This window comes from Ananas comosus, linkage group 12 (assembly GCF_001540865.1).
Source record: "Ananas comosus cultivar F153 linkage group 12, ASM154086v1, whole genome shotgun sequence".
NCBI classification, from domain to species: domain Eukaryota; kingdom Viridiplantae; phylum Streptophyta; class Magnoliopsida; order Poales; family Bromeliaceae; genus Ananas; species Ananas comosus.
The window spans coordinates 3,872,931-3,896,369 of record NC_033632.1 but is presented as its reverse complement, the minus strand read 5'-3'; the positions used below and the strand labels follow the sequence as shown (position 1 = coordinate 3,896,369).

The window sequence follows — 23,439 nt, the reverse complement described above, 5'->3', positions numbered from 1 at the left end:
CCGTATACTCTGCGTACCCTCCACGCGTGTGAGGTACCTTCTCTTTTCGTCCTATTTTGGCGTCGCACGTGTGAGGTACAACGTGTTTTTTTGCACACATATATGACTCAAAAATCTTCTTATATTGTGTTTTTTTTAGCACACACATATATATATTTTTGGATTGATAAATCTTCCTATATTTTGAAAATTCAAATTATATAGACAATTATTTTATTCAGATTCTTATGTGCGGTGGAATATGCGGTTCCAGAAGTTCTGTATTCAGCATGCGACATTTGTGAAGCGATTCAGTCTGCACATTATTACGATTTAACACGTCACTGCAGAAGCTCCAAATCAGAATTTCTGTGATAGCACGATGCCGTGTGTTGGGCCGTTTCAACGGACTTGTATTAAATTGAGTCTCAAATTGTTGGATGCTTATATTTATCAAAATCTACTCAATAAAATCAAAAACAACATTGTTTGCTAATAAGTTACCATACAATAAAAAAAAAAAAAAGTAATTCCATCCAATTCAAGTATTCGAATGTTCCTATACATTGGTAAGAGAGAGAAAGTGCAAAAGAAGAGAGTTTTAGGTAACAGCGATATAAAATATTATTGGGTCAAGAATCACTAGTTACGTCAGTATAATGCCATAAATATTTAATTATTATTTTAAATTTTATTATATACATAAATGTAATATTATTATTCTAATATCATACTTAATTATAAAATATTAATTTCTAAACCGAATTAAGTAAATACAAAGTTCTAAATTTCACCGTTTATAAAACTAATCTGTATTAATAGAAAATAAAATTAGCTAATTTGACTTTAAACTGTTGGATTTTAATATGACTTGACTGGTAAAGGTAGCTCGGTTTGATTAAAATCGAATAAGTTCATCAATTCGATAGTTGAAAGTCGGTTCGAATGGTTCAAAATAGTTTTTTGTCTTCTCCGGCTCAAAAAATTGAACCGAACCATTTCATAGATTGGGTCACGATCGAACCGGTTGACCAGCCGGTTCAACCTGATTTTTTAATTATTTGTTTTGAATGACCGAATATGTTTGTGAGAAAGATATATAGTGTAATATTAATAAAGTAGAAATTATTAGGTAAAAACATATAAAACTTATTTGAACTATCGACTATTTTAAATCGGCTATCCAAACTTTCAAAATTTGATTTACTATCCAACTTTTTTAAATTTATTTGATTTGAGATAGTCAACGATATTTTGAATTTAAAATTTAAGCTAATTACTTATTTTAATAAATTTACAGTTGCTAAAATTGCATGAAGTATACTAACTAAATATATAAAGATAAACAATATATTTAAATTTTGTAAGTTAAAGCGTTGTTAACAAACTCAAATCAAACAAATTAAAATTTTGAATAATAAAATTAAAATTTTAAAAAATTGGATAGCTAAATCAAATGGTCCATAGTTTAGATAAGCATTATCGTATAAAATTTTTGTTTAATGAAAAATTAAAAAGTGTTAGTGGTTTCAAACTAAGTCTAAAATATCTTATAAGATTTTTTTTAAAAAAAAAAAAAAAAGAAGCCACAATATTATTTAAACTTGTGTCGAATTATAATTCATTATCCTGACTTTTTAAGACATTAAAAATTATCATTTGAACAGCAATTTCGTCGTAATCCATTTTACGAATTGACGAAAACACAACCTTGATGTTGGAATTCAAATTTATTATTATTTAGATGGCTAATTTTAATATTTATACAGTTAATATAATTACTTACAATTTGGCCAAAGTTCACATAATTCTAATACATATTTTCCTCCAAAAAAAACCAACAAAAGAAAATGTTATTGTATTTACAAATTACACAATATAAATTTTACAAATTATAGGATCAGAGGTGTAAGATGTATGATTTGATTTTTTTGGAATATATTGCTAGTATTTTTTAAATTAAAATGGCGCAAAAGCAAAAGGCTAGATTACACTTTTGGTCCTCGAATTACAAGATACATGGCATTTTAATTTTTTAAATTTAATTTATAGTAAATGTGGCGCTAATCTATTTCTGTTACATTAAAAGAGAGTTGGGGGAACCTCAGGGTGACACCTGTTCCCCAACCCTCCACTTCATTCTCTCTCACACACATATATATACTAGCAATTAGATTCGGCAATCTTGACCCAAACCCACGGGTACTCGCGGGTTACCCACAAATTTACGGGTATGGATACCAACTTTTCCAACCTAAAAAATTACGGGTAACCCGCGGGTACCCACGAGTACCACCCATTAAGCAGTGGGCATTTTGGGTAACCCGCGGGTACCCACGAGTACCCGCACATATATTTTTTAGTTATAAAATATATTTTCTTAATTAATATATATTTTTTATTTATTCATCTTAAAAATTCTAATCCTAATTTCTTATTGCGTGTCTTTTATATTATGAAATATTTTTACTTTAAGACTTTAAATATTTTTATTATATGTTATGGTATTTTAAACAATGAGTTATATTACGCTTTTAAAACTTATATATATGTGTTTTGCATTTAAAAATATAAGAACAAAAAAAAAATTACGAGTAACCCGCATATCCACTCGCCCACCCGCGGGCGGGTATGGGTAAAGATATTGACCGCCCAAAATTTGCAGGCAAATTTTACCCGCCCAAGTATCCCGCGGGTACAATAACCCGCCCATGGGTTACCCAACCCGCCCGTTTGCCAGGTTTACTAGCAATTGACCCATGCGATGCATGAAAATGTTGTTACCAATTTTTAGTTATAATTTTTGAGTAATTTATTGTCAAGTCATATTGAAATTTTTTGTAAAACTGTTATATATATATATATATATATATATATATATATATATATATATATAGTTGAGCTAGAATACTATCGATAGCAAACGGGTTCCGTTGCCACCCATTTATTTTCGATAATGGAGCCTCCAAAACAACGATCGACACTGTTTAACATGATCTATACCACTTGAAGTGTTTAGAAATCAAATTTCATACATTTTCGATATTGTTCTCTTATCCATCGAGTGGACACAAAAATGAACGGCTGAAAATGAATATTCTTTAAAAAATGATGATAGAAGTCTTGTAATCAAGATCAAGACTATAAATCTTATTTTAAATAGTTTAAAGAATTTTCTAACAAAAATTTAATTGATTTGCATATCTTTACGCCATTAAACGAGAAAACGCCTTATATCGACCATAAAAATTACAAATTTTGGAACCCTTTGATCATTAGGCAAATGATGTCGAAAAGATTTGAAATTTGATTTCTAAATACTTCAAGTGGTATAGATCATATTCAACGGTGCCGATCGTCGATTTGGAGGCTCCATCATCGAAAACAAATGGGTGGCAAGGGAGCCCGTTTGCTATCGATAGTATTCTAGCTCAACTCACTCTCTCTCTCTCTCTCTCTCTCTCTCTCTAAAATTATCATTATATATATATATATGGAACACAATAAGTTATACTGTTATCTATTTCTATTACATAAAAGAGAGTTGGGGAACCTCAGGGTGACACCTGTTCCCCAACCCTCCACTTCATTCTCTCACACACAATATATACTAGCAATTGACCCAATGCGAGAAGCATGGAAATGTGTTACCAAAAATTTTTAGTTATAATTTTTGAAGTATTTATTGTCAAGATTATATTGAACTATTATCGTATCGAATAACACAAGGTTATAATATATATATATATATATATATATATATATATATATGGAACACAATAAGCTATACTATTATCAAGTTATATTAGAACTTCTTATGAAAATGCGCCACATGGCGGCTTGTGGTTTACTCTGGAAACCATACTTCCAAAATTATATATACAATTAATTAATTTTATTAATAAATTGTATAACAACTTATTAGTAATGAAATTTTGATATCAAATTTTAAAATTTAAAATTTAAAATTCTAAATTTTAATTTTAACTTATAATATTTATTTCCAAATTTTATTAATAATACGCATAATAAATCATGTAATAAAATCTAACTTGATAGATGCAATTTAAATCACGCAAAATATCGTTGTATAAAAAAAATATAATATTTAAATTTCAGGAGTAAAATTTTAGAAATATAATGTATTTCTGTGTATATATAATTAATTTTATTAAACAATTTCTTTTACAATTTTATTTTCCTTCTATTTATTAATTTTTTAAAATTATTTTGATAGATTTATCTCAAATTCTTTTCATATGTATCTTTATCAAATAAATTATTGTATAAATTTACTTTGTGCATATATTAATTTTAATAACTTTTATTTAAATATTTTTAACTATTAAATTATTTTTATATAACTTTTATTTAATTAATAATTGGACTTATAAAACTATATAAAAATATTAAAAAAAGTAAAATTTATTATAAAAATATTTTTATATCCGCAGTATCGCGCGGGTATTTAACTAGTATAGAAATGATGAGACAGTATTATGATTAATGACATAGCAGTAATTAAGATACAATACTATTTTCATATTAGTAATACGGTAATATTTAGTCAACAAAATTAAATTACAAAATTTAATTATAATAATTTTAAAATTTTAAATAAAAATTATTTATAGATTAAAATTTGCGAATCAAAATATCAGGAGAATGATAGTTCAAGTACCAAAAGTGTAATTTAGCCGAATCAAAATCAAACTAAAGGGTGGCTTGTACAGTTGTACTATAGCTATAGCACAAGTAGTGTGAAAAGAAACTAAAAAAAGTGACACATAACCCCCTCCCCCCNTGCGCTAAGGACGGTCGGTGTAGTGAGAGTATTTTTGAATGACGAAAACTTACACGAAAAGTATATTCGAAATAAAAAAATAAAAATAAATTAAATATTTTAGAAGAATTTAAAGGCATATTATTAGATATTATTCATATTCTAGAATTATATTATTTTTTACATGATTAGAGGGTAACAGGGCCCCAAAACGAATACTCTCCTGCATCCGCGTGTCTAGCGCGTTTGCCGCTTTTCCCCAGAGGCCACAGCAGTTGGCCGCTTATATCTGGGCCTCTTCCACCACGTTCTCCCACACCGCACCTTCAAATCCCCCTCCCCCCCCCCCCCCCCCCCCCCCCCTTCTTTGCTCTAAAAATCCCACCTTTCTCCTCCTTTCCTATTAAAAGTTTAGTTTTTTAGACTTGTTTTGATCAAAGCAATACAATCTCTTACTTTGTTTGCTTATTTTGTTTTCTGGGTCTCTCTTTTTCCTAATCAGTAATCCCTCAAGAACACCAATTTCATTTTTTTTTCCCCCTTAATTTTCTCCTGCTGTTTTTTCTTCACAAAATCAGTTTAGATCTCAACAAAAGACGCAAAATAAACAGGATTTTAAACCCCCTCTGAAGCCCAGATTCAACCCCGAGTTTGTACACTTGTGAAGGCATTTTGGCCCCGTCGTTCCAAGTTGTGTAAAAAAAATTTGATCTTTTTCACTTTGTTGTTGAGGGGGGATACACACGCGCGCGCGCGCGCGCGCAATGCGGGAGGGGGACTCCTCTTGCATGGTGTCGCGGGCGCTTCCGAGCTCCTACGATCGCGAATCCATGCGGGCTTACGCCGGCGAGGAAGAAGAGGACCGAGCGGAGGAGCCACACCCCATTAATGGCGTCCTCAGCAAGAAGAAGAAGACGACGAAGAAGAAGGAGAAGAAGGAGAAGAAGAAGAAGATGGTGGTGGTGGTGGATTCCCCGCTTTACGGCTGTGGCGGCGAGGGCGAGGGCGAGGGCGAGCACGAGGATCCGGATAGCCTCATAAGCCCGGTGATCGGGCGCGACCTCTCGATCAATTGCCTCCTCCACCTGTCCTGCTCCGACTACGGCGCCGTCGCCTCGCTGAACCGGAGCTTCCGCTCCCTGCTCCAAAGCGGCGAGCTTTACCGTCTCCGGCGCCGCTCCGGCGCCGTCGAGCACTGGGTCTTCTTCTCCTGCAACGTGCTCGAGTGGGACGCCTTCGACCCCTTCCGCCGCCGCTGGATCTCCGCCGCCGTCCCCAAGATGCCGCCCCTCGAGTGCTTCATGTTCTGCGACAAGGAGTCCCTCGCCGTCGCCACCGACCTCCTCGTCTTCGGCAAGGACATGACCTCCTGCATTGTGCTCCGCTACAGCATCCTCACCAATTCCTGGTCCAAGGGCGTCGCCATGCACTCCCCCCGCTGCTTGTTCGGCTCCGCCAGCTCCGGCGCCACCGCCGTCGTCGCCGGAGGGATCGACACCGGCGGCAGGATTGTGAGCTCCGCGGAAATGTACAATTCTGATAGGCAATGCTGGGAGGTCCTCCCGAGCATGAACCGCGCCCGGAAGATGTGCTCCGGCGTGTTCATGGACGGCAAGTTTTACGTGATCGGCGGCATGCGCTCGCATACTGAGCATTTGACGTGCGGCGAGGAGTACGACTTGGAGCGCCGCGCGTGGCGGCTGGTGCCCGGCATGGCCGCGGGGCTCACGGGCGCCACCACGGGCGCGCCGCCGCTGGTCGCCGTGGTGGGCAACGAGCTCTACGCGGCGGATTACGCCTCGAACGAGCTGCGCAGGTACGATAAGGGGCGCAACGCGTGGGCGACGCTCGGGAGGCTGCCCGAGCGGTCGGTGTCGATGAACGGCTGGGGGCTGGCGTTCAAGGCGTGCGGGGACCGCCTGATTGTGATCGGGGGGCGGGGGGTCTCGGCCGGGGCCGGAGGGGTCATCGAGCTCAACTCATGGGTCCCGACCGCGGGGGGCCCGCCGGAGTGGGAGGTGATCGCCAGCCGTCAGTCGGGGAGCTTTGTGTATAATTGCGCGGTGATGGTCTGCTGATCTCGCGGCTTTTCTCTTCATAATTGGGTAACTTCTATAAAGATTTTAAAAAAGAAAAAGAAAAAAATTCCTTAGAAATGTGTTTTATGTAACTCATCATCATCATCATCATCATAAGTTCTTAGAATTATGTTCGTTTTATCGCCGTTAATTTCTTCATTTCTATTTGCATGCATTTGTAACCAACCCTGTTATAAGTACAATGTTAGGTTAATAATAAAAAAGCAAAAAAATATCTTTTACCTTTTACAAACTCTCCTCTCTCCTTAATTTTTATGATGGATGCTATTTAGTCTTATGGATGTTTAGTTTCATAAATTGTTTCGTTCTACAAGAGTAGTCGGAACTTGGAATGTGATTTATGTTTGGTGAAGGGGGTTATTAGTCTTTCACAAATCATGTAACATGTGCTCGTATAACTTTGCGAATTATGTAAAACTCATAATTTGTTTATGTCGTGTGATATATTTCGCATCTTAGTTGTTCACGATATGATCGAGTAATTTATGTCGTCATCTCCAATTGCCTCTATTCGTAATTTTATTTATTCATAAGAGATTTGAAAAATCTTTAGTTTTACTCGGTATTGTGATTAAGGCTTGCTCTCTTGCTTTTAAACTCATTACGGAATAAAATCGTTTAATTCTTGAGTTTCCTTAATCGATTTCATTTTCTTATAGATAAAACCATGTTCCTCAACCTATGGAACTTACTGCTTATTAACTCGGGAGAAACTCTTCAATGTAGAAATCTTCTATTTGGTCCACAGTTTCGTAAATTTCGAGCTGTTTCTTTACTTAATCCAAACAATGGCCGTATTTAAATCGAGCATTGTCGTATTAGGACGGCTCGCGTGATCTCCTTTGTTGCTTTTCCCACTAATACGTAAACAAGCTCTCTTTCGTTACCGTGGGATTACGCCAAACTCGTGTAACGTACTGTAATTCATGTTCTTGTTCAATTCTACGTTGCCCAACAATTTTCATACTGATGTTCTTGAAGTCGACAGGTTAAAGCTGCTCCGGGGAATCGCCGCTCTCTTAGATACGCAAAGTTAGGAAGCGCGAGGTTAGCGCATAGTAAAGTGAGCTTTCACAAGGCTTGTGCAGTAGGTGCAAGTCTTCGAGTAGAAGATTGTGGACAGTTGTGTTACTTTTTTATAAAGGCAAGTGGCGTGTCCAGACGATGGATAGCCGTGCTTATGGATGCCGGTACCAGTTGGCATGCACCGTGGCAGTCACTGCCGATCTTTTAGGTACGCAAAGTCAGGACGTGCGAGGTTAGCGAGTAGGTGTGAGACAATAGGTGTGAGACATTGACTAGAAGATTGCGGATTGTAACGTTCATTGTTTCTAAAGGCACTCGACGTGTCAAGACGATGCATGGCATGCCCATGCATGGCGGTGGTCGCTAGTACTACGTGGCGCAGACCAGTGTCGTGGCACGGAACAACAACTCTTTTCTTCCAACCTTTTTCAAGTAAAATAGCTTGAAACTGCTTCCCAAACTCTTACTTAAATTCTACCATTCACGCATTTGAATGCTTCAATTCGATGAAATCGAGTGTTGGCTTAAGAAAATTTGATTTACTGAATTCGGTAACTTCGAGTAGTTTCAATGATATTGATGATTACTGTGCCCATGTAAACAGCTACGTATCATTTTCTCACTGTATAATAGTGTTTCTCACTAATTCATTTTTTCTCTTTACTGAAACCGCACCGCACAGTTGTCTTACTTGTCTCTAGCTTTGTTGTGTTAGAATATGACTCTTGTGATCTCCTTTATTGCCTTTCCTGTTAATGCGCTAATAAGTTTTTTTAGCTGTTAACATGTGAATAGTGAATACGCCAAATTAAGTGTAGTATACTCTATTAGATGTCCTTGCCGGATTTGTGTATTGTGCGACAAATTTTGCACTTATGATTAACTGCTACATAAAAGTTGGTGCCGAATCGCAACTCTCTTAAACACGCAAAGTGAGGAACCATATGGGAAGCAAATGCTGAAGTGAGAATCTGCATGGTTTTGTGAACTTGGAATAAATCGATGAAAAGGAAGAAAAAAGAACGAGTGAGTTTTTATATGGTCGAAAATTCATTCATTTCCGTTGTTTTGCTTTTGCAGGAAGTAAAAGAAGAAAACAAGGGTGCCGTTGAATTTCAACTTTTCAATTTGACCAATAAGATACTATGATTTACGACCTCACATTTGGAATTGCTCAATTTTTATTTATTTTTTACAATAAAGGTGTGCAGAATAGAATAATGTTTTTTTATTTTACTTTGAGAAAAGTACAATTTTGTGACAGAGATTGAAGCTCTTTATGTATTCTAGAACTTGAAAAGTCTAGTTAATGTTAGTTTCTTTATAGGCAAAGCTGAAACATAAATGCTTTACGTTAGGCCATCTTACTACTTTTAGGCCTCTACATTTCGTGCATAAATAATCTTTTCGGAAGTTCTCTTTCGCTTGTGGCTTTGCAACAACACTCTGAGATGTCAGTAAAAGGAAACTGTATCTTTTCGACTATTTGATACTTTTTATGATCATTAGTAATTAAAAATCAATTTAAGTCATACCCTATTCATTTGTGATGATATGCATAATCTGCTCAAAATTTGTAGTAGCTTTGGATAGAACTACTCTAGTTAGGAAATTGATCTAGTAATACTAACTTTAATTAAACACTCTACAGGTTTGAGCGCTGCTGTCGTTTTCTGATCAAGTGCTTTTTGTTTTCCTGCTTCTGAATTCGCTACGGTAATTGGATGATCACACTCCATGTAGTATCACACTTTAAAGGTTTGGAATGTTTTCATGTTGGTTTTCTATTTTCACATCAAAAGTTGGCTGCTTCGCTGTTGTTAATGGATCTTCTTGCTTATTCTTTTTCAGTCAAATCTTTCCTCACCTGTTCAATTGATCGTTAGCTGCTTTTATATAGCATTTAAGATTACGTGTAGTTCTTTGCCCCTGTAGTTTCTGTTTCTGTTCTCTGCACAGACCTGCTCGCATGATACCTTTACTAAACAGATCACTTTTGCTACTCCTTTAAAAGAAGGTCCTTTATATAGAACTAAAACAGAAACCTAAGCGCGTTAGTGTTACATTTAGAACCGCAAAGTAGTAAACTGCAAACGCACTATCCTTAGGAAGGCCTTTTTAAGTTGTCCCTACATTTAACTACAACTTGTTCGACATAGATTGTTATCATTTTACTACAACTGAGTATTTGATGCTCTTATGTTCTACAGACTAAATGAGCTCTTAATTGATGACATTAAGTTAATTAACCAAAATTGGCTTCTTACCGCGTTCTTCGGCATCTTTATACGTAGTAATTAAATGCCTTGTTTATTTAATGAAGTTAGTCATTACAAGGAATAAATTAGTGGAGTTTTTTTTTTTTTGAAGTAGAATAAGCATCAAGAATAATACTTGGATAACTTTGTAAGGGGGGATTGTTTCAATATGAACTGACAAAGAGCCAACAAAAAAGAAAAAGGAAAGAAAAAGATCGTAAATGAACGGAAGGAAAACCATAATAAGCAAGTGATGGTACTAAAAATAGGCATAAGCATCAAAAAAAGAATTTTGTGAAAAGCTATAATTTATTTATCGGGTATGACCTATTTGTTTCTTGGAGTTGCTAGATGAATACGATTAAATGCTTCTTTTTAAGTCAACATTAGAAAAAGTAGGAATATATGATAGTCTTGTATAATTAGTGGAACAATTTGCGGGTAATAATGTGAAGCAAGTTGGAAAGCGTAAACCTAGTTTCCCAGTGGATAAAGATTTTATTTTTTTAATTCTTTTGGAGCTCTTCTTAGGCCATGAGTTATTTTACTCGGATCAGATTCTCGTTAAATACGTAGTTATTTGTTTTAATTTTGACTAAAACGAAGCACTTAACTCACCTTCTTTTTGACATCGTGGCGAGGTAAATGTATTGAATGGTGATGTAAATGGAAGTAAGTATGGTTGCTTAGATAACATTAGCATTGCTTGCATATGGGTTTCGTCCGAAATGATTCCATGTGATGTTCAATCAACTGGTGAGTTATCTCCTTCGTTAAATTGCGAATTAGTTATGTTACAGAAGAGTCGTGAGTTCATAGTTTGATCTTACTAAATTATTCCTTTTTGATTACATGAATCTAAGCAATTGTTAGTATTACTCTCTTGTTTTATTTTGAAAAAGGCAATTCTTAAGGAGTAAAGTTGAGAATATCTTTATAAGGAAATTGTTTTTTCTCTTTCTCGTGCTACATTATATGCATTAATTTAGCATATTTGATGATTTACTTCTTTCATATATGAAGTTGTATGAAATACTCTTCTTCTACTTATTCTTCACGAGGGAACTATAACTGATGAAATGCTTATTCCGCTTTTGTCGCATTCTTCGGCATCTTATATCTGCAACTATAAATGCCTTCTTATTCGACAGGGAATAACTTAGTGGAGAATTATTCTGAAGCGGAATAAGCATCTGAATTTATGCCCAGGGACTTTGTAAAAAGCGAATTTGCTTCAATATGAGCAGAAGAAAAGGAAAAAGAAGGTATGATAAATGATGTTACTTTGAACAGCAAAGACGATGAGCATCGGAGAATAGAACTCGAAAGGCTACACTTGGTTTCTATATCACATAAAAGTAAGCATAACTTGGATGCGTTATGCTATTTCAGTAGATTAAAACCAAATATGGCTTCACAAGTCAAAATAGGATACAAAATAAATCAGATATGATGGATTTTGACACGCACTTTGAGTTGTTTTATTTTTTGAGTCACTTCCTCAAAACAGTAGAATTATTTTTCTTTTTCTTTTTTTTTCCGAATATGTTCGATTATTTGTCTTTTCTGATGCAAGTTGGAAGCATTAATCAGAATAATTGTACTTCCATATTCCTTCTTTTCTTGTCTCATTTGCAGAAATGGGTAACAGTTATTACATCATCATCTCAATTTAGGTCGATGCGTATAACGTCGTTTCTTCGGTTGTTGCATTTCATGTCATATTTGTCTTTTGCAAGTAATACAGGTTAAATTGCATCAATCTAATTTATATTTACCACTTCTGAAGCGCCTTTTTTTTTTTGTTTCAGAAGATGCTTCTGGAGAATTCTTGCGCCCGCAGTATCAAATGTATCATCTGTACGCATCGCAATCCTAGCTTGATATCTCGATTTTGAGAAATAAGAGGATCGAATCATTTTCTAGTGATGTTGCATTTTTCAGTAATCGGCGCTTCGCTCACAAGCTTTCTTCAACATTTTGTGATCATGCTGCCAGCCTTCTTTTTTTTTTCTTTTTTTGGTTTTTAATGCGAATTTACTTTTCTGTGTCCATCAATGTGCTTGTGTTTGATTCACTCTTATGATTTATTTTGATGCCGAAGAATAAAGCTTGTTCCTGTGGATATGCTAACCAGTTTAGATGCCTTTTTTTTCTTTTTTTTTTCTTCTGTAGAGAATCAGCATCTCCATGCATTGCTGTTCACTGCCACCTCGCGGATAGTACTTGATATGTTTGTGATTGTGATGGTGCTTGCAGTACGAGTGTACTTACCGATCTCAGTCGCACCTGGCGCGCAATCCAGACAGTCATCTTTTTGATGATCTTGGGATGGTTTTTCATGATGTCAGAATGCGCAGATCGACTGATGGTTTAGTCTGCCCTCCTCTCGCGGAGTTACTGAAGGCAGCTGTAATCTGCGGACGTAGCGGTGAAGCAGCCGGCAGCCAACCTTGTTGCTATGGTTGCAGTGCTGCAGGCTGTGGGCACCTCGAAGTAGAAGCAGGGTGGGACAAAGGAAGTCGGCTGGAGTGAAATACTTTTGTCAACTCACGAAGTAATACGCATCTCTGGATTTAGAAACATCCATGAAAAAGAAAATCAAGGCATATTTCGAAATTTGAGATTTCATTATAATGCCATTGTTGCTGTCAAAATGTCAATACCCATTAGACATTTGTAGATTTTAGACATTGGTTTAGTTCAAATTTAGTTAATTTGCAAATTATTAAAAATTCGAATAAAACGGCCCATATACGATTTATTCTCAAAAGATCGAAATAATATGCAAATTTTTTAGTTAAATTTATTATTCGTGAATAATTCACGTATGTCGAACTATTCGGCCAAAAAAATACACAAATTTTTTAGATAAAATTTCTTTTTGAATTATTGCCAAATTATTCACCAATTATTGAAAAACTTCGTGAACTTTCGAAATGCGTGGATCATGAAAAAGATTAAGATGGAGAAGATAATAAAATTTGCTATTAAGTTTTTCACTTAATCTACTTTATTTTGTAGCTCTTTTTTATATTTTTAAGAATTTATAGCTATGTAATAGCCCAATTTTTCTACCGAATTGTTAATTGGCGAACGTATAAATTGTGTATCCGAATAATTGATGAATCTATTTTTTAAGTCGTATTTTTCAACAAATTTAAAAATTAAAAGACAAATTTTATTCGCATTATACTCGTACCGAATTTTTGTCAAATTCAAATTAACTATGGTTCAAATTTAGCTTTGGAAATGAGATCCAGAGGGTTCTGCTCTTAATTCTCCCTCTAATTTTACTATCTATCTTTTTCTTTTCTTTTCTTTTCTTTTTTGAGAGATAGGTAGCACGCAACCCGCTTCGTTTATTTCATTTAGAAGTAAACTTAGCTGAAAATATGAATCAACTAGGATTCGAACTTGGATCTCGGGTATCAACCACCAAGCCCTTTGCGACATGCTCTAAGGACGGTCGGTGTCTTTTTCTTCTTTCTTTCTGCTTCTTTAAGGATCGTCTGCAGGCCTCGTAACCCAAATTTTACTCCGAAAAGGCGGTAGATCAAATCCTGTAAATACACAAGTGGGCTTCAATTTCCTGAGTTACAAGATGATCTCCCAGAATAAGAACAGCTGGACTAAGCCATAATTCTTCCATCTAATTCTAATATCATATGCACACAAAAGAAATAATTGGAGAGCGAGAGAGAAGCAGGAGGAGAGCATTCATGGATGGAAAACATAAGAGAAAACAGCATTAGTATCCCAACAGCAGAAGTCTTAAAAATAAGCACATTGGTTGCTCAAAAATAGAAAAGGGAAAACAGAGAAGAGTCTCTTCAATTCTCCTCACAAAAATGAATAACCTATAATGCCCAAGACCAAAACTACAATGGTACAATTGTCATAATCAAAATTAACATCAAGAACATGCATCAAAATTTATCCAGCGGAGCCCACTAAAACAAAAGTTAAAAAAGAAAAACAAGAAAAAAAAAAAAAAAGAAACATGTAATTTATCCTTCTATAGCTTATAGCAAGAATCAGTTCGGCCGACATCGAATTCAAAGGTTTGCATGAGAAAGAGAACTGATGGGGCTCTGCAGCACCTATTCGTCGTTAAGGGTACTGCACTCACTCCTCGTCCTCCTCATCACCGTCGCCCCCGGCCGCCTTCTTTGCCGCAGCCTTCTGGTTCTTCCTCTTCACTCTTCCCGGGCGGCCCCCGCCGAATGGGCTCGTGAGCGAGAAGTCAATGTGCTTCTCCGAATCTACCCTAACCATGACTCCCAACTCCGCAAGGAGTGATTTCGATAGCAAAGTCATTTATATTCAAAATAAATAATTGGGAAAAAAAAAAGAAGAAAATTTGGGCAATTAAGTTATAAGCAAGTAGATATAAGTAGACAGCAAACAGTACAGTAGCGCACTCATGATTTCTCAGGAAATAGATATTAAAGTCCTAGGCCTGTTTGGTTCACAATTTATAATATTCCGATAATCCTCTACATTTTTTATTGAAAATATTCAAATCATTATCATTCAACTCAAGTTGAATAGTTGTAAAAAGTATTAGTTCAATACCTAAGGGGTAGGAGTACTAAATTATCACGGATTAGGAGGTTTCTCATTTTCATGCTTGATGAGAATTACTAGTAATCCATTAATAAGAATATACTAGTTCTTAACAACCTCCAACATGCGGCTCAATAAGTTAATAACAAACTTGTCATTCCCAATATAAAATATACAATATTTCCAAAATAATAAAAACCTTAAACCAAACAGCTCTTTAGGAAAGCGTTGTCTCAAAGAAATATATACAGTATAAAAACCAAAAAAAAAGGAAAAAAAATATAATATCAATCTCAACTAAAGGTGTGGGGGGGGGAATAAAGTTAGGCATCAGAGAGATTTTTGCATCAGCGTAGACACATAAGTGCCTCAGACGACCGTCGTGAGTAATTTACATATTCTCATCATATTGCCCATCTTAAATCAACCCAAAGGAACCACCATCAATAAATCATCATAAGAAGATATTAATTATGCGCTCAACATATAGTCATCCAAATTTTCAAAAATACGTTTCGGATTGAGTAGGTTCAAAAAGCAGATATCATAGAAGTCAGTCAGTCATTAGAGGACTTATCTTAAAAACAAAATTTCTGTTTATACACAGTTGTGAGATTACAGCATCCAGTTTGAGCAAATCACACATGACTCTCTATGTACCAAACAAGAAGCAAGTGATACAGTTCTACTCAAACTGCACATAGTACAATAGTTGCACCCAAAGGAGAAATGGAGAGAGCCAATACATGAATCTACAAATCAGCTGTATAAATCAACTACAAGCACGTCCATTTTATAAGAGAGCACTACAAACTAACAAAAAGTTATGCAAAAAATGTAGGTGTATTCCTCGTACTATACCAATATACAGTCCCTGTACTTCAAATTTAATCACTTCAAAAAATCCGAACTTTTTGTTAAGTGAATCAAGGAAACGGGTCTAATAGTTCTAATGAACGACAAACCATATTTTTCGCCTAGGAACAAAAGTGCAACATATGTCAAGTTTTCATGCCAAAGTATTCAAGTGAAAAGTAAAACAACCAAGCCACAATATCAAGATAGTACAGGGACTTCCATATATTTTACCCTAAAGTTATGACACATATACAATTACTAAGGCAAAAAAAAAGGCCAAAGCATGAGCAGATGTTTCAAATCTAACACATAGATTTCCAATATGCATAACAAATAAGAGGCTAAAAAATCCCAATACATTATACCTAATGTGCCTCTGCCTGATTAGAACCCGGGCATGATGAATGGACTTGGCCATCCCCGTCTTGAACACAAGAGTCTGAAGCCGACGTTCTAGAAAGTTCTCAACAGTGAGCGCAAGGACATAATCGAGCTTGTTCTGATTCTAATCAAGGAGCCCGTATCGGTTCATGCGGCGGAGGAGGGCCTCTCCCTCGAAGATCCGGCGCGGGTTCTTCTCGTCAAGGGTGAGGAGCTCCCTCGCCGCATTCCGGATCCGGCTCAGTGCATACTGGACCCGCCAAAGCTCCCACTTGCACCGCAAGCCGTACTCGCCTACGAGCCTCAGCTCGGCGTCAAGGCGCTCCTTCTCATAGGGCCAGCGCGGCTTCTTGAATGTCTTCCCATCTGCAATGACGAGATAGCCACTACCATCAGAAATGAAGCATCCTAAACCTAATCCTAACCCTAACCCTAGTCATAACCTTAATAAAATCAACCAATAGAAGCTGAGGATATGCAAAGATGAGATCGCCACTGTCACTGTCACCGTCACTGCCACAAGCAATTAAAACCCTACACCTCACGCTAATAAATCGACAAAATGATGATATCTAAGATCTGATAGGGAGGAGGGGCCCCACCACTACGAGATTACTAGTACCATAAGCAACAAAGATCCTAACCTTAATGAGATCCATCAAAATAAGAGATCTAAGATCTGAGGGGAGCCTACAAAAACGTGACAACCACTACCATTAGCAATTATAACCTTAATCCTAACCCCAATAAGATCACCGGTACAACAAGCAATGAAAACCCTAACACAAGCCCTAAACCCTAATGAGATCGACCAAATAAAGAGATCTAAGATGGCCAACAAAGAAGCAATCGCCACGACAACAAGCAATGAAAACCCTAACCCTAACCATAATGAGATCGAACGATGCAAGGGGGAGCTTACAGTTGCGGTAGAAGCTGACGTGAACCATCGCCGGCGATCTCCTCCGCCACCAGTGAAGGGTAAGTAGCGAACGGGGAGGAGAGGGGAGAGGAGGGGAGGGGAGGGTCTTATATCTTGCGGCGGAAACCCTAGAATTTGAGAGGGGCGCGGACGGGGTGATACTGATGGTGCGGCGTGTGAACCGCCCAAAAAGTAAAATTTGAACCGGACAGGGTTCGGGTCCGGGTTCGGGTTCGGCTTCGAATTCGGGCCAAATTTATTTGTGTGGCTTGTTTGTAAATAACACGAACTCGCCGGGTGAAAGTAGAAGATGCTCCGCCACCGTCCGCCGCCATGCCGAGATCCGCGCCCGCACGAATCTCGACGCGCGTCGTCTCCCTCCTCCGCTCCTCCTCCTCCTCCGCCACCAAACCCTACCCCCACCTCCTCCAAATCCACGCCCTCATGGTCAAATCCGCCCTCGACCTCCTCCCCTTCCCCACCAGCCTCCTCCTCTCCGCCGCCGCCGCCGCCGAAGCAGGTGGCGGCGCCGCCGATTCCGCCTCCGCCGCATTCATCTACGCCCGCGCCATCTTCCGCTTCATCCCCGCCCCCAACCTCTTCCAGTACAACACCATGCTCCGCTCCTACGCCGCCCTCGCCCTCCGCCACCACCCCCTCCTCCTCTCCGAAGCCCTCGCCCTCTTCAAAACCCTAATGACCGAACCCCTCCCCTTGGACCAGTTCCCCTTCGTCTCCGTCCTCAAGCTCTCTGCCCGGTGCCGCACCCTCCCCCTGGGGAAGCAGGTTCATGGGCTCGTCGCAAAGTCCGGTTTTGATGTGTACCCCAATGTGTGGAACACCCTCATCCATTTCTACTGTTGCTGTGGAGAAATGTGCGATGCCCATACTATGTTCGACGAAATGCCCCAGAGAAGAGATATGGTTTCTTGGGCCGCGCTTATAAATGGGTATGGTCAGGTGTCGGAGACGAAGAAGGCAATGAGTCTGTTTAGAGATGTGGTGTCCTCTTGTTCGGAGGTCAATGCCGCTTCGATCGTCAGTGCGCTCTCAGCCTCTGTAGAATTCGGTTCCTTATGTGGTGAGTGTTTGCATGGGTATTGCATAAAGATCGGATTTTGCTCGGAGTTAAACGTCGCCACCGCAATCATGTCTGTGTACGTGAAATTTGGCTGCATGGATTATGCTCGGAAAGTGTTTGATAGTGTACAAAGAAGAGACTTGGTTTTGTACAATTGCATGGTGGACGGCTACGCAAAAAAGGGTCTTGTAGAAGAATCCTTGGGCTTGATAGAGAAGATGAGGCGCGAAAGGGCAAAACCTAATTCTTCTACTTTCGTGGGGTTGCTTTCGGCTTGCGCTTCTTCGGGGGCTTTAGTTGTAGGTCGGCGAATTCATGAGTTTGTTAAAGAGGAGGATATTGAGTTGGATTCAGCTCTAGGAACAGCACTTGTGGACATGTACTCGAAAACCGGATGCATCATTGATGCCAATAAAGTGTTTGATGAAATGCCGGAAAGAGATGTGAAGGCATGGACTGCTATGATCATGGGATTTGGCTTCCACGGGCGGGCTGAAGCCGCCCTTAGCCTCTTTTATAGGATGGAAAGTGAAAAAGCGCTTCCTAACGAAGTCACTTTTCTAGCAGTCCTCAGTGCCTGTAGCCACGGCGGGCTGGTGGCAGAAGCCAAGAAGTGCTTCGAGAAAATGGTGAGGGATTATAAGCTTTCTCCGAAGCCCGAGCACTACGGGTGTGTGATCGATCTACTGGGGAGAGCAGGGCGGTTGGAAGAAGCACATGAGCTTATAAAAGGGCTTCCTTCAGAAGCCGATGACATGGCTTGGAGGGCTTTGCTTGCAGCCTGCAGGGTGCATGGGAATGTCGAGTTGGGGGAGACGGTGCGGAGGTATTTGGTAGGGTTAGGGGATGAGCATCCGGCGGATTCGGTCGTTTTGTCAAGCACTTATGCAGGAGCAGGGATGTGGGACGCCATTGCAAAAGCGAGAGAGTTTGAAGGGCACAAGATGGTGAAGAAGGAAGCTGGTTGCAGCTCCATTGAGATGGCTTGTTAGTAAACCTGAGCACAATGGACCAAACCCAATTCACTAGGCCGCGCTAAGTCTGAAAAACTCGAGGCCCGAAAAAATTTCCGGCGTGGTTCAGATCTTTGATCCTTTTTCATGGTCAGTCGACTCGCCCATCTTGGCTTTTTGTAGCCCTTCTGAAACTGGCTCAAGCTTAAAACATCTTGGCTAGTGCTTGTTCTACATAACTGGAGCTTCTGGAGAAGCACTGTTGAGTAAAGCTATCGAAAAGGGCAATAACAGCTTTTCCGACAGTATCTCTCTAACTACTTCCCGTGTTTAGGGGGTTTCGAATGCTTATGTTCCAGTAAAAGCTATATAAATTTGTTTGTCGGGCATTTAACTGTTGCTTTTTAAGTAGAGAAGCTGTTCTAAAAGCCAAGCCAAATAGGTACTCTGCAGTTGTTAAAATAAGAACAAAAAGAATGAACGAAATTTTGAGCCTTTGGGTGTTGGCAGAGTAGGTATAAAGTGTTGTAAAGTATGATCATTTGACTCAATTTGTGAGTACAGCTTATATAAGATTCCTTTGTCTAGCTGATAACTTGAATAACTGTATCATATTTTGCTTGTAATTGAAAGTGAATTCTAATAATTAAGAATGGCCAAATTAGTTTTGTATTTTCTTCATGAGTTTTTTGTTTTCCTCTCAAAATAATTCAAATTATGCTAGAAGGAAGGGAAAAAAAAAAAGAAAGAAAGAAAAATCGCAATTACTAGTATGCTTAGCGCGAAATAAAACAAAATATGAGCTGCGAAAATGCGATCTATTTTTCATATTACTCAATAACTAGTTTATTACATTCACAAGAACTTGACCAACCTATTAAAAAAAGAAAAGAAAAAAGGGATCACTTTTGGATCATCAGATGACACAACAATGTAACATACTTAAGCACATATACATACAAGTTATCAAATACATCTAACTACTTACATATGACTCAAAGGTTTCTACCAGGAGTACAACAATATGATACATTGAGAGAGAGAGAGAGAGAGAGAGAGAGAGAGAGAGGTTGGTTCTAGCCTTCTAGGTCCAGTAATGATTCTCATCACTGAAAATCATGAAGTTGCTGCTGCTGCTCCAAGAGCTAGACTCTTGTTCGGTATCTTTCTTATGGTGGATAACATGCTTGTCATTCTTCGCGGACTTCGTCGTTTCCGTTTCGTGCTCCACCTCGGCAAATGTCACGCGCTTATTGCTGCTCTTCTTAGGCTTTGGCGCCTTTTCAGCCTGAATTTAAAACAAAGAAAAAAAGGAACAGGTTATCTTATTGTAATTGACAATGCGACTGGGGTTGTCGTAAGGATCAGTTACTGTGTTTAATAGCCATAGGTAAAATGTACGGATCGTCGCTGTACTATCCCGATATTGCAACTTATCCTAGAACTATTCGCTCGACCGCTTTAATCCCCTGAACTTGCTCAGATATTGCAATTGCAATATTGGCTGTTAACAAAAGATAATCTGACATCAGTTCGACTTTTGCTGCAAAAATGCCCTTTTCAGTCGTGCGTAAAAGTTCCGGCAACCAAGTTGCAACCTCGGGATAGTAGAGGGATTAATGGATTTATATCCATACGATTTACCCTGACTAGAATGGACTGTTGCTTGACTAAAACCTTGTTTACGAGTTTCTGCAATGCCTCGGGTCCGTTTTCCTCGATGAATTTCTCGACGGCGAATAGGAAATCGTCCGGTTTGGTGAAGATGCTCTTCTTCCGCGGGACGTACCAGACGTTGACTGTTTCCTGGACCTGTTTTACGAACATGGGCCTCACAAAATTCTGATAAACATAGGCGGCTCCGTTGAAGTAGGGTAAGACCAGCCAACAATTGAAGATCAGTTTCATGTACGACCAGAATGGAAGCCTACGAAAAGAAAGAGAAAACAAAAGGAGAAAAAAAACAGACAATTGTGAATGCTAGATCACAGCTTAGTTTACTAGACTTCAAAAAGAACATTTGCTGTGGAAGGGAGGAGTGAAAAATGAACTACGAGGCTCCAAAGGCAGAAGCTCCAATTCTATTGCACGAGGAAGATGTTGGAGATTTTAATGAAAACACTATTACAGCTTCATCAAACAGCTAGGCCAAAACAAGCTCTAAATCACAACGAAAGCACTAGCAAAATGAACCATTAAATAAACCCACACTCCAAGGGTTGAAGCGCCCATCGACACGGGCCGTATCGTGCCAGCAAAATATCGGCACAATACAGCCCTCGTGCCGATAGCACAACTCAAAAACTCTTTATTTTTGAAATTAGTAGGTAATTTTCTCAATAAAATTCAAAAAATTTGATAAAAATATACAAAAAATAATTGGCATATTTTGTTGCTAAAAAAAAATAAATATTTCATGCAATTACGTGTTGGCACACATATATTTTTTGTGACCGATACGCATCGGCACGGCCCAGCACGCACCGTGCTATACCGTGCTAGCAAGTTTCCAGCACAACCTCATGCCACGGCACTTAAATCCTTGCCACACTCGACTTTCAAACTATAAAATGTAAAATTTTTGCTGCTCAAAGAAAGTGGATAGCTTACTCTTCTATCTCTAAGATACAAATAACATAGAATAAGAGGATATAAGCAATTAAACTTTCCAGAAATAATAATGAAAATTTCCAAGATGTTATCTAGTTTGGAATTATTTTTCCTATTAACATCTAAAGAACACCACCGCAAAGTTATGGTTCTACAGTAAATGATGATGAAAAAAGTTAATAAGTACTCGAGCATTTGATGAGGATAAAGTAAAAAATAAAACTGACACTTCAGAAAAATATTCACCATTCAATAACTTTAGCGAAAGTAAGCTCGAATAGTGTGATTAAAGAGTACAAAACCCAATATGTGAGCCATTGCTGATCATCCACAGGAGACTTTGTTTCTATTGCTTTAACTGAAGCATACCTGTTAAAATTTCGTCGAGAGGTAACTTTTTCCCAAAAAAAAAAAACATAAAAAGAATTAAAAGAATTTGCTTATCTTAAACTTGTGTAAAGAGGAAGTAACACTTACAACGGATAAAGAAGCGTAATTACCGGCCTGCGTACCAAAATAAAGAAATATAAGCTTGAAATTACAAATTCAAATTTAAGAAGAATACAAGGTACAATGTGGATTTATTGATTCATTTGGTTCAAAATGTCAAACTAAATACAAGCATATAGTTTTGAAAACCTCAATTAGCATTACACTTCAACATTATGGAAATTTTGGTATCATGGATGTGAACTGAGTTTCGAGGAACTCGGCATAATAATAAGAAGTTTCATTGAGAAAAAAACATCTTTTCTAAAGCTATGCTCAAGAGAATTCAGAAGCTGCAACAAATAATAATTAGAATGCATGCAATTAATTCCTAAAACTATGTAGCCCTAGTAAAGAGGAAAAAAAAAAAAACCCTAAAAATCACTTCTTTAAAATAAATGTGCTACAAATCGAAAGAGAGAGAGAGAGAGAGAGAGAGATCAGTTGCACTGTAACTAGATAACAAATCATCAATTTGCAAAGAAATTAACACTTTTAAAACTAATTCACCATGGAGCCAAACTTTGAAGTTTGCAATATATAGTGCGAGAATTTATAATTGATAAAACAAAAAATCACTTTTTTTCCACTAAACCATACCAAAAAAGCAAAAAAATAAAATTTTTTTTTTTTGTTTTAACTTGACCTCTCTGTGAGTAGAACACACAACCCTACAATTCAACTTCAAAACCCACAAAAAGCTACAAGAAGAACAAAACCCACAAATTATTTGATCTAAAATTCCACAAAAAGTTGAGATTTTTATGTAAGGGATTTACCATAGAACCACAAAATAGAGTAAAGTGGAACAGGGGAACAAACATTACAATACATTACATACCCAGCAAGAACATCAAAGTTTTTTGCAACCACCTTGAGAAAAGATCCAGAGCCCATGATATCACTCCTTGTAATCTCTACTTCTCCTTTTTTTTTCTCTTTTTTTTCTTTGTTTTTGGGGCCCTTTTTGATTCAAAAAAAATATATGCAAAGGAGAGAGGAGTGAGAGTAAAGTTTTGGTAAAGAGAGGAGGTTCATAAAAAGGAGGTGATAAATACAATCACTTTTTTTTCTTAAATTCGCACACTTTGTTTTGGAATTTGTGTAAAGAGCTTATCCTTCTTTTAGACAGGGGAAAATATTCCCTTCTAAAAATAAAAAATAAAAAATAAAGAATAAAAAATATAGCACTCAATTTTCAATAATTAATATTTTAAGATTAAAAATTTAATTTAACAGATACTTTTAGCGCAAATTCATAAGATTTACAAATGTATTAGTAGGAAACTAAATAGTCTCAAAATCTCAATGATCAACACTATACAAAGAAGAGAAGTTCTTTAATTTCTAAATATTACAATTTAAATTTTATAATTTTTGATATATAAATTTTTTAAATATTATAGATTTCAATCAAGATTTTGTCTATTG

The 23,439-nt window shown here is 37.6% G+C and overlaps 3 protein-coding genes and 1 pseudogene across 6 annotated transcripts; 2 read left to right on the top strand and 2 right to left on the bottom strand.

Annotated features, from left to right (window-relative positions):
• Positions 5,204-12,900, top strand: LOC109718052 (F-box/kelch-repeat protein SKIP11-like). 3 transcript variants are annotated; one of them, XM_020244052.1, is made up of 6 exons: positions 5,204-6,867; positions 7,521-9,090; positions 9,539-9,645; positions 11,297-11,503; positions 11,957-12,005; positions 12,321-12,900. In XM_020244052.1, the coding sequence occupies exon 1, from the start codon at positions 5,527-5,529 to the stop codon at positions 6,838-6,840; it is 1,314 nt and encodes a 437-aa protein (XP_020099641.1). In that variant the 5' UTR covers positions 5,204-5,526; the 3' UTR covers positions 6,841-6,867; positions 7,521-9,090; positions 9,539-9,645; positions 11,297-11,503; positions 11,957-12,005; positions 12,321-12,900. The 3 variants fall into 3 exon arrangements, with proteins under 3 accessions (XP_020099641.1, XP_020099640.1, XP_020099639.1); XM_020244051.1 differs by lacking the exon at positions 12,321-12,900 and having other exon boundaries at positions 7,521-8,913; positions 11,957-12,286; XM_020244050.1 differs by lacking the exons at positions 7,521-9,090; positions 12,321-12,900 and having other exon boundaries at positions 11,957-12,286.
• Positions 13,915-16,997, bottom strand: LOC109718483 (annotated as a pseudogene).
• LOC109718608 (pentatricopeptide repeat-containing protein At1g26900, mitochondrial) lies at positions 17,100-19,581 on the top strand. The gene has a single exon (XM_020244915.1). The coding sequence runs from the start codon at positions 17,209-17,211 to the stop codon at positions 18,946-18,948; it is 1,740 nt and encodes a 579-aa protein (XP_020100504.1). The 5' UTR covers positions 17,100-17,208; the 3' UTR covers positions 18,949-19,581.
• Positions 19,709-23,122, bottom strand: LOC109718885 (HVA22-like protein a). Of its 2 annotated transcripts, none has more exons than XM_020245352.1 (5): positions 22,850-23,115; positions 21,997-22,023; positions 21,766-21,888; positions 20,587-20,836; positions 19,709-20,197 (listed from the first exon to the last, which is right to left on the bottom strand). In XM_020245352.1, exons 1-5 carry the CDS (start codon positions 22,903-22,905, stop codon positions 19,994-19,996), a joined length of 660 nt encoding a protein of 219 aa, XP_020100941.1. In that variant the 5' UTR covers positions 22,906-23,115; the 3' UTR covers positions 19,709-19,993. The 2 variants fall into 2 exon arrangements, with proteins under 2 accessions (XP_020100941.1, XP_020100942.1); XM_020245353.1 differs by lacking the exon at positions 19,709-20,197 and adding an exon at positions 20,228-20,413 and having other exon boundaries at positions 20,554-20,836; positions 22,850-23,122.